The following is a 13,268-nucleotide window of genomic DNA, read 5'->3' on the forward strand; positions in this document are numbered from 1 at the left end:
GAAGAAAGGGGTCTCAGGGTGCGCCTGGCCATTGCCCCTGCAGGGATGATTTTATATTAAATTTTGAAAAACTTGCCATTTATTTAGTTATTTACATTTCTGAAAGATTTTATTGTAGGGGGCGGAGCGGGAGGAGGCTGCCACCACTGCCCCCACAGAGATGTTTTTATGGTAAATTTTGAAAAACTCAGTGTTTATTTAGTCATTTGAAACATTTCTGACTTGTTTGGGGAGGGGGGAGAGAGGTATGGGGGCCCTGACACTGCCCCCTTAGCAACTTTTTTGTGGTAAATTTTGAAAAACTCGCTATTTTTTAGCCATTTGTAACACTTCTATAAGACTTTTATTGGGGAGGGGGAAGGAAACTCAACATCTACTTAGTTATTCGAAACATTTCTGAAAGATTATTTTTTTTTTTTTGGAGGAGGGGGGCAGCTGGCAGACGGCAGCACAAACCCCCCCGGCTTCCAGCTCCTTGCGGGGGGTCACCCAGCGTCCCGTCGGTGCCTCAGGGCCGGGGCGGGCGGCGCCTTTAAACGCGCCGGGCTCGGCCCCCTGCGCCTCAGGTGGCCGCCGCCGCCGTGCCGGCCGCTCCCCCCCTCAGCGCCGCGCACTGCGCCTGCGCCACCGGGGCCGGAGCCGGAGCCGGAGCCGGCCTGTGTGGGGCCGAGCCGCGCCGCGCCGCGCTCCGCCGGGCTTTGTGTGGGCCCGCAGCGGGCGGCGGAGCTCGGGGAGGCGGCGGGGACCCCGCGGGCGAGCCCGGAGGGGCGTCGGGCCGCGGGCGGCCCTCGGGGTGGATCCGCGCTTAAGGTGGCTCCGCGCTTAAGGTGGCAGCGGCGTTAAGGCGGAGCGCGGCTGAAGACTCGCGGCCAAGCCGCGCCTGCCGGGCGGGCCGGGCCGGGCCGGGGCTCGGCACGGGGAGAGGCGCCCGAAGCGGCCGCCCCGGGGAGCGGAGCCCGGTCCGTGCCGAGCGGGGCGCGGGGAGGGCCCGCCGCTGAGCAGCCGGCTCCTTCGCCGCCGCCGAGGATGAGCGGCGCCCGGCCCTGCTGCAGGAAGAGGCAGCCCATGGACGGAGGCGAGGGCGGGCGGAGGAGCCAGACGCCGAGCTGCCGAGGGGCTGACAGCAGCGGGGCTGCCCCGCGCCGGCCGGCACCCAGCTCCTGACCGCCCTCGGCAGCGGGGCAGGCCCGGGGGAGACCCGGCCCGTGCCAGGGAGCTCCCGCATCGCCGCCACCGCCGCTTCCCAGCCGCGAAGTTCGTCCCGGCAGCGCCATGGAGACGGTGGGAAAGTTTGAGTTCAGCAGGAAGGACCTGATCGGGCACGGAGCCTTCGCCGTCGTCTTCAAAGGCAGGCACAAAGAGGTGAACGAGCTCTTCTTCTCCTCCTTTTTATTAATTTTTATTTTTCGCCCCCCCCCCCCCTCTCGCCCGGGCTGAACTTGGGCCCGGTGCCGCTGGGAGCTGCCTCTGCCGAGCTCGGGCTCCCCCCGCCTCGGCCCTGACAGCCGGGGACGTACCGGGAGAGCCACCCTCCAGGGAGAGCCACCCTGCGCTGGATTTCCCATCCTCAGGGCTTGGGATAAGCCGCGGCTCCCGCGGCGTGTTTATTTCTAGCGATTAAATAAGAGGATAACCGGCGTATCGAGTAATAAGAAAAACCCGAACCTTGGGATTTTATCGTCGGTCTGGCGAGCGTAATTCAGGAGAGGGCAAGTCTGAACAAGTGAGGGATATGCACCGGGGCCTTCTGTGGGGCTGCAGGACGCTTCTTTCTGTAGTGTTCGCAGCCTGTTCAGAGGCCGCTTATCCCAGCCTACATTTATGGTGAAACTGGCATCTAGCTCTGAATTACATGTGCGCTTCTTCACTTTCAGAAACCTGAGCTGGAAGTAGCTGTGAAATGCATTAACAAGAAGAACCTTGCAAAATCACAGACACTGCTGGGCAAGGAAATTAAAATCCTGAAGGTAAAGGCAGACAGAGTCCTTTTCTTCAGTCTTTGTTCTCTATGTCCATTGTTGCTCCTAACTTACTGTCTTTGTTTTACTTTTTCTAGGAATTGAAACATGAAAACATCGTTGCCTTGTATGACTTCCAGGTAAATACATTCATTTATGGCAAAGCTTTCTAGATTTGGGAGAGGTTGAATGGAATTGTTGGAGTTTTGTTTGTTTTTGTTTTTGTTTTTTTAAACAGTTTGTAATTTAACAATTTGTTATCAAATATATTTCTGAGAAAAAAGTCTCCTCATAAGTTATGGAAAGGTAGACAAAGATGGCTAAGCAGCTCATGTATGAATTGTGCTCTGGACAATAAAACTTAGGCAGCTGGGAGCTGAGGTGGGAGCTCCTGTTCCCAGGATACAAATGCAGTGTGTGGTGAATATGTTTGTGCTGGAAGCTCTTGAGTTCTCAAAACATCAGAAATAAAATAAAATTACAGGAGTTACTCTGGGCACACCCGCCTTTTATTTTTCTTCCATGGGTCTGGATATGCCTAAGAAAACTTAATTTTCCTAGACAATGTAGAAATAGTGTGACCGTGACTTTGTAGCATATGATTGCCTTTGGTTCCTGAGGATTTTCATTTGCATTTTTCTGTTGTCCTTGTGGCAATCAGTAAGTGTTTAAAAATTGCAGCAGACGTTTTTAGATTATTGTGGTTTCCCACAGCTGCTTTTTCCTTCGAAGTCAGCTCTGAAGGACTAATCTAAGGGGCTAAAACTGATCTACTCTGAAACCCAAGTTCTCCAGTGACATTTCTTTTTTTTCCTTGAGTTTCTGGTTAACTTGCTGCGTGGCCTGGTGGCGTGAGTTTTTTTTCTCCAGCATTAGTGATGCTTTTTAAGAAAAACACTGCAGGATATAACAGCATGAAGTGGAGTCCTTCTGTTTGTGGAGGCAGGGGCTGGAGGCAGCCTGTCGGCAGCGCTGTTTACCCCGAGGCCTCACACTGGCAAGTGATGGCTGTCGGTTTTGGGGGCCCAGGACCCCATGCCAGACCCCGGTAGCCACCGGTCCCGTGCCGGGGGGCTGCCTGCCGTGTCCCTGGTGTCACGAGGCCCATGTTTGTTGACATTCCTCCTTCTGCATGGATTGGTTCGGGCGGCCCCACGTCACCCGCAGCACGGTGCAGCCTGGTCGCGGTGCCTCCTGGGTGTTGTAGTCTGCCCGTGTCGCCCTGGCTCTGTGGCCCTGGGGGGCTGCATTCCCCTGTGCCCCTCTCCCTGGGGACAGGGTCACGGCCAGGTGCTGCAGGGGGCCGCTGGGGTCAGGTTCCTGAAAAGCAGCGAGTGCCTGGCGTTGTTTTTGTTGGAGGCGGGTGGACGTGGGGGATTTTAGGTTCTCTGGGAGGGAGGTGAGGCCGCTGGGAACAGGATCGCTTCTTGGAAATGCCCTTTGGGTGGGAGGCCACCTGTTCTCTGCTCCCAAACCACCCTGCAGAGCTGGCCTTGCAGAGGCACAGGGCAGTGACTGCCTTTGGCCTGATGCACACTGCAGAGAAGCACAGGGCTGCAGAAGCTCCCTCTGAGCACAGGCCACCCCAGGCTTTAGGATCTCTCTTTTTTTTTAATTTTCCTTCCCTGCATGCCTAAGTGTGCTTATTCTGTAACTTTTCCATTGAGAGGGCAAGTGGCTGCTTCTGTCTTCCTCTGTAGTGTGCATTTGTATGAAGTGTTACAGTGCTGGATTTACTTCTTGCACATCTTTCAAAACCTGTGTGTTGTGTTAAACTCTCCTTGCTTCAAGTAGCTGCCTGATAGGAAGCAGCTCAAAGATATTTCCTGCAAAAGGAATGACTTCATAACTGCAGCAGTGCATTTTTCTCCTCATGGGATGGCAAATGAGCTTTAGTTAACTTCTGTGTATAGCAGCATGGCCTGGTGAGGTATTTGCAAGAGGCTGTGTAAGATGCCACGAACCAGAAACTTGGGACCGGCCCTGTGCTCAGGGCATGCCCGGGTGTGCATTTAGCTACCGGCATTGTCAGACGCTCTGTGTGTGACCTGGGCAATTTGGTTTCTTGGACAAAGTGAGGTGACTTACCCTGTGAGTAGGGATGTTACCAGGGTGTGGAATCCCCTCTGGTGTAAGCTGGCCTGTAATCAGGCACCTGCAGAGGTTGTGTGTGTGGTGCCTGGTGTTTGGCCCTGTTCTGTGTTCAGGAGTTGTACAAGTAAACAAACTATCTGCAGAGGTAGCAGTGCAGTTCTGCAGAAGTCTGCCTTCTGCCATCCTTTCCTTACTTTGTGGAAAAGACTCCTTTCAGAAGAAGAGTTTAAAAAAAAAAAAAAAAAGATGAGTTGCTTCGTTCATAGATGTATATATGTTTACCCTTCAGAGTGTCGTGGGAACCCTTACCTTCTAGGCTTTCTGAAAGTGAAGAGGTTTATTCTGCTCTTACAACATCAGAGAGCAAAAAGGAAAAAATAGCTCCTGTGAATCTCAATGTTGCATTTTGTCTGTCTTTCCTCTGCACCTCCTCTCAGCAGTGACTTGAACTTTTACTTGCATCGTCCTTACACACAAGGAAATGGTTGCCAAAACCACAGAGGCTGTAAGCGAGCGATTACACCCAGCAACGCTTTCGTTCCCATTTTCCTAGTTATAAGCTAATGCTAACCAGGCCCCATACATCAAGATTTTTGATGTGATGCCAGATTTGCCCCCAGACAGGCACTTGCAGAGCTGATACCTAGTACTGACAGCAGCTCACACCCTTGCACATGTATTTTATCCTTCAATTTGTAGAAAATTGCTGTGTTCCTTATTGTTTCATAGGTCTTTGTGGTACTGTCTCATACAGTGACAAAATAAGACACTTACCAGGAATAAATGATCCTGGTGAATGTTTAATGCAGAGAAGTGTGGTGTCTGGGCTTTTATAGATCCCCTCACCAGGGTCCTAAGAGCAGCATCATTAAATGAGAATGGCTCACAAAATGAAATATGCATATTCCCATTATTATGTGCTCATGTATTAATGAGAGATATTGTGAATAGTCTAGGAGCCTAATGAGACAACCCCTGCTCAAGGGGAGGATAAATCACGTGTTATTGCTTTCCTAAAAGTACTACACATTTAGTGTCTGTACGGAGTTGTGCTGCAGATCTTTCCTGGGCACAGGAGTTGTTTGGCATAGAGTAAAACCCTTCCATGTGCAGGGTGTGTTAGTTGCTACTGAACAACTTCTGGCTTGCAGGGGAGCTAGAGTTGGGGCTTCCAGGCTGCAGTGGTCCAGAGGAGTGCAAGAGTCCAGAGAGACATCTGGAGACCAGGAGGGTTTTTACTGTTTTTGAAGACAGCTGAATGAGATCTTGTTTCTGAGGTGGAAATCAGGGACAACAAGGAAATGTTCACTTCCATTGTATGAGGATTTGGTTTGGGAAAGGTTTCTTAGAACACGGATTTCAAAACCAGCTCAGCTCTTTGTGCATGCTGACACTGAAAGATTCCTCCCCCCGTGCTGTTCTTTCACCAGGAAGCTTGGTTAAATAGGTGCCAAGTAAAGATCTTACGTGTAACTGTGTTGGTGCTGGGGCAGGTTTACTCCAGTACTGCAGAGCAAAGCAACCCTAGCCCGGCTGCTCAAGGCCTGCAGAAAATCCTCTACTTGTGGACATAAATCATGCTTTAGATATTTAAAAAAAAAAAAAAAAAAAGTGTTTTTCTGCATGACCTGGGCAGAAGAATTGCTTTACCAGCACATCTTCCCTAGTTGTGTGTTGTGATCTGAGCTTCCTAAAACAGCCCGGCCATGACTGCTTTTGTGGGTATTGTTGGTTGTTGTTTTTTTCCCCCCCCCCATGGGTGGGAAGTAGAAATGCAGTCGTTAACACCACGTAGGGCACGGAACTGCTGAGTTTCTATTTCAGCCCCGGTTACCCGAGGGTCTGCTTTCCATAATTTAATGTCGAGCTGGCTGGTTGTGCTCATCAGCTGGGAATGAGCTCAGAGGAATGCTTAAATCACTCGTGCAGTGAAGTCTCACCAAAAACATGTCTGCTGGGGTGACTGTATCACCTCGAGCTCCCAAAGAGTGGACAGAGACCAGGGAGTCCTTGCAGTGCAGTTTTCCTTGTACCCAAGGATTGGGGTGGCAGGACAAAGGTTCTTGGGCTGAAGGATCAGGTGCCCTGGGCTCATCCTTGGGGCCAGGTACCAACAGGCTCATTCTGTTGCTGCTTTCCATAAAAGTCCCGGTGATCAGTAGGATCCTGGCTGTTTGGGCTGCCACGTGCTGTTGTGTTCCCTGCACCATCCTGCTCTGACACAGAGCTTTTAGCTGCCAGTCCCCATCTCGTGTCCCCTGGCACAGCTCCGTGAGCAGCAGCGTCCTCTGTGCCCTCCAGCACCGCTCACTTCTGCTGCGGTGCTTTGCTAATCTGCTGGGGGGGATGAATCAGTGCTGCTGCAGCGTCACCTCCCTCCTGCCACTGCTCGTGCCACCTAACGCAGGATCTCCTCCTCCTCGGGCACTGCCGTTCAGGCGCCGTGTCGCAGGGGACACGGGGCTCCATGGGGACGCTTGGGATGAATCAGGAGGCACTCTGTGCCTGGGAGATCACGCTCCTGAGGTCAGGCAGACTGCCTGGTTAAATCCTGTTTTAATTCCATCCCTGAGTGAGGCTGGCAAGCTGCCTCCTGAGTGGGTGTGAGGTGCAGGCTCCTCTGAGCACTGCCAGGCAATCCGGCAATCCTCCTCCTGTTTGTGCTGCGGCCGAGAATGGGGAGCCTGCTGTCCTGCTCTGTCAGCATCCTCGCATCTGCTGGAGGCTGTCGCTGTTACTGGAGGCTGGGCTGGCCTAATTTAGAGCTAGAAGGGGGAGAGGATGGAAAATCCATCTGTTCTCTGCCAGAAAGCTTGTAGGGTGAGGCCTGAGAGTTAAGTGAATTGAAGTAGCTACATTTATGGCAAGTAGAGTATTTTATACTATATTTTATCGTCTTACATTTCTATCTGATCTTGGCTTCGTTAGCTGGGTACTCCACTGCGCAGGTGACAAACGTCTAGCAAATGTTGACCACTAAATATAGACCTTAGAGGAGTCAGTGAGCTTTTTTTAGAGGGAGTGGCCTTGTTGCATTTCTGAAATGGTCATCCCTGGTTTGCTCATCCTGTGTGTAAAGCACATACCTGTGTCCTTCGCACGTGGTGGCGATGTCATGGCAGAGCCAGCGATGTGGAAGGTTAATGGCCTCTGAGGCTGCCCTGGAAGGTCGCATTACTCAGGCTGTAATGGCAGATGAAGGAATGTTTCCCAGGAGTAATTGGAAACTGGTAGGCAGGTGTGCTTGCTTGGACAGCAGGGCTCTGGTAGCGGCTGAGGTGCTGTTCATGCTGCTGCTCTTTGGCCTTCATCCGTGTTTCCATCATGAAAATTTCCACTGCTCGAGTCCTTGTGGTGACTGAATGCAGTTGCTTCAAGTGGATGAAGCAAGGAGGTGGAGGTTTGGGAGGCAGACGGGAAGAGGGGCTTTCTAATTGTGTTGGCAGGGGAAGAATGTCCCCGAGCAATGGCTGACAGGGGCTGAATTCAGACGGAGAACCATTGCTCGAATTTCTTCCAAATTTTTCTAGGTCCAGACCAAAACCCTGTTGGTTTTGAGAAAGGATAGGACTCAACCCTAAAACAGGAAATTGCAATCAAAGTGTGTGTTGCAAAGGCTCAGCTCGATGCTTGAGAGGGTATAGAGAATTAAGGGTAATTAATTCACTCTCGTGTGTCTTCCTTTTTCCTCTCTTTTCTGCACCCCATGCCGTCCCACGTGTCGATACCAACCAAAAAGCCTTTGCACAACGGTCAGACTAGCAAACAGCAAGGGTAAGGGCAGTGCTGAAGGCAGGAGTTTGAGCTGGATGCCTCCCTTGGTTTGGGCAAGCTGCTAGAGAAGCTCTGCTCCTCTGAAGAGGACACAGCTCTTCTGTCAGGCAGACAGCCTTCAGCACGAGGCAGCAGGGAGTGAAAAGCTGAGCCCGGGGTGGTCAGCAGAGCTGGTGGTCTTTGATCTGCCCAGTCAGGAGTACAAGGGTGGGTTTTTGTGGGTTTGTTTCAAAACTTTTGCGTGTGGGTTTATCATTGTTGGGGGATTTTTTTTTTTTTTTATTGCTTTAACTTGTGTTCGTGTAGCACAATGAAATGGCAAACCTGATGGAAAAGAGAGAGCAGTGGGGTGGTCTTCCAAGGCAGCAGCGTTTCTCAGGTGTAGAGCAGTTAAATCTACTTTACTTAAGAGAAGCTGTCTTAATTATCTTTGCCAGATGTTATGGCTCCTCCCTGAGAAATAAATGTCCACTGCAGAATCCAATAAAAATCTTTGCCAACAGATAGCTTTAGAGCCTCTTTGTGCTTAGAGTATAGCAAAGAGGTGTTTTAACCGGGATGCCGCCTGCTTTATGATGTGAGGCCTTAAATACCACTGTAAATGTGGAAGGATGCTCTCCGCACGCAAAGTGAGGATCTCAAAGCTGCCTTGGCTTTGATGTCTGAGGCTGTTTCAAGGTGGGGGATTGAGAGAAATGAATCAAATCCTGCATCGCTGGCTGCTGAAGGCAACAACGTTCAGTCTGGCTGCGAGAACACCCGGCTTGTCTCCTAGCATCAGAGTAACAGGAGGAATTAGGTCAGCTCAGCTGGCGTGCTAGCCATCAGCCAGGCAGCACGCTTCAGTTGTGGGCAGTGAAAGATGCTGAATTTCAAGCCATCAGAGCTCCTGTTTCGCGAAGCGTCCCCGTGTCCAGGAGCAGATGGGCCTCCCGGCAGCTCCATGCCCGCAGCACGGGGGCTGCTGCCCCAGGCATGAGGCGGTGCGAGGCTGAGCCCAGATGGGGCCGCTCAGCAGCTTAAAGCCTGTGGTTTGTTGCTGGGTCTGTGCCTTGTGATAACCCTGCACGCACAACGGGGCAGTTCAGTAACTTTCTCTTTGGAGGCTTTTTTGTGTTTGACACATACGTGTATGCTTAATTCAGCTGGCGGTTGTAGCCAGCCTGCTCAGACATACTCTGCTTTCTTTGTCTTAGAAATATTGCAGATTGAAGCCCGTGGTACCTGGCTTCTGGTAGCTGGATTTTTTTTCATAATAAATTAAGATAATTTTTATTTGAATGAAAACTCACTTTTTTCTTTAAATTCCTTGATCTAGAACCTCTGTGCTGTGGTGGTGTATACGTGCTTTCCTAAATCTGGTAAATGAAGTATGAAATAAATGAATATGAAAGAAGACTGGCAAAGGCCAGCTCGTGCATCTGCCATAGGAAACCAAGTGGGGGTTGGGCCTCTAATTCCAACAGTTGCATATTTAAAAAAAAACAAAACAAACAAAAAAAAACTCCTGTGGGATATCAGATTAGGTTTCGTGATGGCAAATCCCAAACACACCCACGCTGTTCACAACTGCACTCACTGGCTCTAAAATCCAGCTTCAGTCTGCGTGGCTCCGCTGGTACTTGAGCGTGTCTCGGTAAGCGAGGCTGGCTCAGCAAGCACGATGCCAGCAGCAGCATTCGGCGCGGTGCCAGGTCTGTGGAGAAGCCTGTCCTTGTAGCCTGCCTTGCTGCCTGCCTCGACCCACAGCACTGCTCCTGCGCTTCGTGTCGGCTCGTGCAAGGCAGCGTTACGGGGTGCGGGGATTCCGCTGCAGTGCGTGACTGACCCTGAGGTAATGGGGAGACAAACCTTAAATGCACCCTTAATGAAATGACTGTGATATGCAAAGGAGGTGAGGAATAAATACAGAAACTCAAATTGGATCTAGAGTATTTGGATCATTGTTCTCAGGATTTTGAAGCCACTTCTCCTGACAGCATTAACATAATGCATTGCCACTTGCGGAGAGATGCTTTAGTTCAAAGAAGCTCCCAGGTCTTAGCCCTCTGTTAGCAAAGGGGTGCATGGCAGCAAGTCCCGACTCTTCGGGATTCTGCTGCTCTTTTCTCCACTCTCTCATCCTTGCTGGGCTGTGCAGCAGGAGCCAGCCTTGCACCGCGTGCCCAGAGGCCCTGGGGCTTCCCTGAGAGCTGGCCAGCCGGGTCTGTGTGCTGTCACCAGCAGCACGGGTGACACAGCATTGCCCCCAGACAGCGCTGTAAGAAGCGACTGCTCCTCAGTGTCCCCGCAGCAAGAGTCTTTAATTTGCTGTGGCGCACGTCTCCGGTCTCGCCTCGAAGCTCTGTGACTTGTTGAACCTGCTGCTTTGCCTCTCTCCTCTCATGACAGTGATCCTGCCTTTCGGTTTCCGTGGTTAACGTCAGCTCAGCTCGGGCTTGCTGCAGTGTTTGCTCTGCGGAGGCTCGGCGTGCCCCTGCAGGACGGCCGCATCTTCCTGTCGGGGCACTTCGCGAGCATGGGAGTCGCCCGTCATTCAGCCGCCGGTGGGGCCATGGCACTGCAGGCAGGAGAGAGGTGCAGCTCCTGGTCCAAAGGGAGCTGCAGAAAGCCCGTGTTAGTGGCAGGGGCTGGTGCAGTTCCTTCGGGTCTCTTGAAGAAGCCATCCTGCCGTTTGCCTGCAGTGGTGGTAGCTGGCTGGCACGCGCGAAGGCCCTGGACATGACGGTGCCTTGTTCATTTTTTACGGTCACACAGTTGGACTTCAGGACTGTTGCTAGGGGGATGTGATTGTATGGGAAGTACTTTCCCTCCCTTCCTGCAGCCCGTGCAGAACCAGAGGACAGCTTTCCTGCTGTTTGTAATCCACACTGAAGCATGACCATCCCGAAAATGGTTCTGCTTCATAAGCAGCGAATGCTGTAGTGCCTGGAATGGGGGTGTAGCATTTTGCATTGCTGTTCTCAGGAGCCTACAAAAATTCACGCTCAGCAAGGTGGCCATAAACTCCTTCTGCACTGCAGGACCTCCCTTCTGCTTGCCCTGTATCTTGCCTGGTGCTCCAAATCCTGGAGCAAGCTCTCAGGTCTGTAGGAAGCAGAACGTAGTTGAGAGCTGCTGCAGAAGTCAGTCCTCTCTGGGCCTTGCCTCTTACGCTTAGGGTCAGTGTGAGGACACTGGGAGCCCTCGTTCCCTTGGGAATTCACAGATCTGCTGACTCCGCACAGCTCGCTGTAACACTTTCCAGACAGTAGCAGCAGGTTTTATTACTGGGCCTGGATCTGCCAAAACAGGCAAGGATACTGAGTGGGCTGTGGCACGATGGCATTTGCTGCTCGCATCCCATCTACCAGGCTGTGCGTGTGCGACTGCTACTGCAGCCCCAAGTTTCTGCCCTGTAGCGTAGCCCATGCACGAGAGGAGGGTGAGCACTTGTTGCTTATGCCATGCTCACTCCCTTTGGGGCAGGACCTCGCTGCCTGCACGGCGTGAATCCCAGCGAACTGTCCTGAAACGTGCTTTTTTGTCTGGCCTTACAGCTTCGTCTGGGTGTAAGAAGCACTTTGTGACGCCGTGTCTATGCAGAGAAGAGATTGTATTGTGGCAAACGAGTACTTCTTTTCTTTCTTCATCCGAATTAATTGTTTCCTGAGTAAAGAACTGTTTGAAGTGTTCCTGAGTTCTTTATCAGCAAGGTTCAGAGGGAGTGAAGAGAAGGAGCAGGGCAAGGGAACAGAAGCACAATAGGCTCTGAGATGTTTTTCTTTGTGTGAGGTCGAGAGCCACATGAATATCTGGCTATTTGCTTTAGATCTGTTCTGCTAAGGGTGAAGGCTGGTAGGTGCTGCCACAATTCCTACTAATGTTACTATTGTCTTTTATCTTGCTTCCGTTCAGATCGTTGCGTCAAGAGATAATCCGTGCATAGCATGAAAGTTTTCCTCTTCAGAGGTTAACCTGCTCGAGCCAAGCTCTGGGCCAGAGTGAAATAACCCCAAGAGGCATTACTGCTCGGAAACGTGCTTCTGAGAACAGCAGCTTCTGTCCCCAGGCCCAGCCGGCTTGGGAGCCACGATGTTAGCTAAAGGCTTTTCCAGGTGGTTCCTGTGAAGCAAGGTTTGTTTGCTACAGCTGGTGTGCATAACCCAGTGCCCCTTTCAGAAGAGGGATGAACAGAAAATAGAGATCGTATGTCAAAAGGGCACCAGCTCCGTGAGATCCCGCTGGCAGGGCAGGAGGACGCAGCATGCCTCGGCGCTGAGGGTCTGCCGCAGCAAGCAGGGGAAGTAGCATTAAAAAACAAACAGAAAAACCTCAAAGCAGTAGAGCTTAGCTTTCAGTTGGTGTCACCTTTATCTTCCATTGCCAGGTTGGACTCCGGGCTTCATGTTGTGCTTCTGTTGGGTGGCACAGTCGGTGAGGCCTGGCCGTGTCACGCAGGTCTCTGTGGCAATTATCTTCCCTTAGCAGCTGCTGCGGGCGCTGCTTGGGCTGTCAGGCAGCACACGGGGATCTTCCTGGGGGTGCAGGACAGGAATCTCACCGGGGGAGGCTAAGGAAACGCGCAGCCATGTGCTTCTCTGCAGGAGAGGAACAAGAACAGCTCTGAGCACTTGAGTCCCCACACCTCTGCCGAGCAGCCGTGCCAGCCAAGCGGTGTGCAGCACGGGGTGCAGCAGCAGGGCAGGGCGGTGCTCATCTGAGTCCTCCTCCTGCTCCCCCAGCTCTCCTAGAGATGAGTTAGGTGAGGTGGGAGCTGCTTTTTGCCAAGTTCATACCCCAGCATCTGTTACAATGTTGGTCCCACACGGATGGGTGGAAATACAGCAGTGCTGCGAGGGTTGTGGAGCGCTGTGTAATTAAACGCTTTTCCTTCCTGAGCATCTTTCTAAATCTGGTAGCAGGCTAGGTGCTGGGGCAGAGTGCAGGGGAGGATTGCTCTGAGGAAGTTTCCTCTCGTGGACTTTTTAAGCTGTGGTAGGAGGATGACTAACTGCGGGTACACCCAGATGTTTCCCTTTGGACACACCTAAACACAGGCTTTCCAAGAAGAGGATCATGCCACCTTCCAGTATGGGCGGAGAGAACGCTTTGGAGACAGGACTGCTGCGTCGTAACGCCCCTAACCCCATCCCTCAGTGCCTCAGTGAGGGATTTTAACAGAGCGCTGTCCTGGGGTGATCGCTGCTGTGTTCCTGAATGAAGTTCTTCTTTTTCCTCCATCAGCAGATGTGTTACTTGTAGGCAGTAGAGCCTGTTGCCTGTTTTTACACTCAATTAAGTTGTAACTTCAGCGCTGAGGCCTCTGCTGTATGAGCTGCGAGTCAGGCAGCGATCCAGACTGATTAATTATCAGCTTGATGCCTCTGGCAGAGGCCGTCGGTGCTGCTGTAGAGCACAGTCAGGGTTCTGCTGCTGCGTCGTGATGAGAGGAGTCAGGGG

The 13,268-nt window shown here is 52.0% G+C and overlaps 1 protein-coding gene across 1 annotated transcript in view; it reads left to right on the plus strand.

Moving 5' to 3' along the window:
* Positions 1–1,130: 1,130 nt before the first annotated feature.
* ULK1 (unc-51 like autophagy activating kinase 1) overlaps positions 1,131–13,268 on the plus strand; it is a 78,899-nt gene continuing 66,761 nt past the window's right edge. The window contains exons 1-3 of the mRNA XM_084297332.1: positions 1,131–1,362; positions 1,875–1,967; positions 2,057–2,098. Of these exons, the coding sequence (XP_084153458.1) occupies positions 1,273–1,362; positions 1,875–1,967; positions 2,057–2,098 (225 nt within the window). The 5' untranslated portion in view covers positions 1,131–1,272. The remainder of the gene's footprint in view (positions 1,363–1,874; positions 1,968–2,056; positions 2,099–13,268) is intronic.

The sequence above is a fragment of the Netta rufina genome, assembly GCF_964035555.1.
Source record: "Netta rufina genome assembly, chromosome: 17".
NCBI classification, from domain to species: Eukaryota; Metazoa; Chordata; class Aves; order Anseriformes; family Anatidae; genus Netta; species Netta rufina.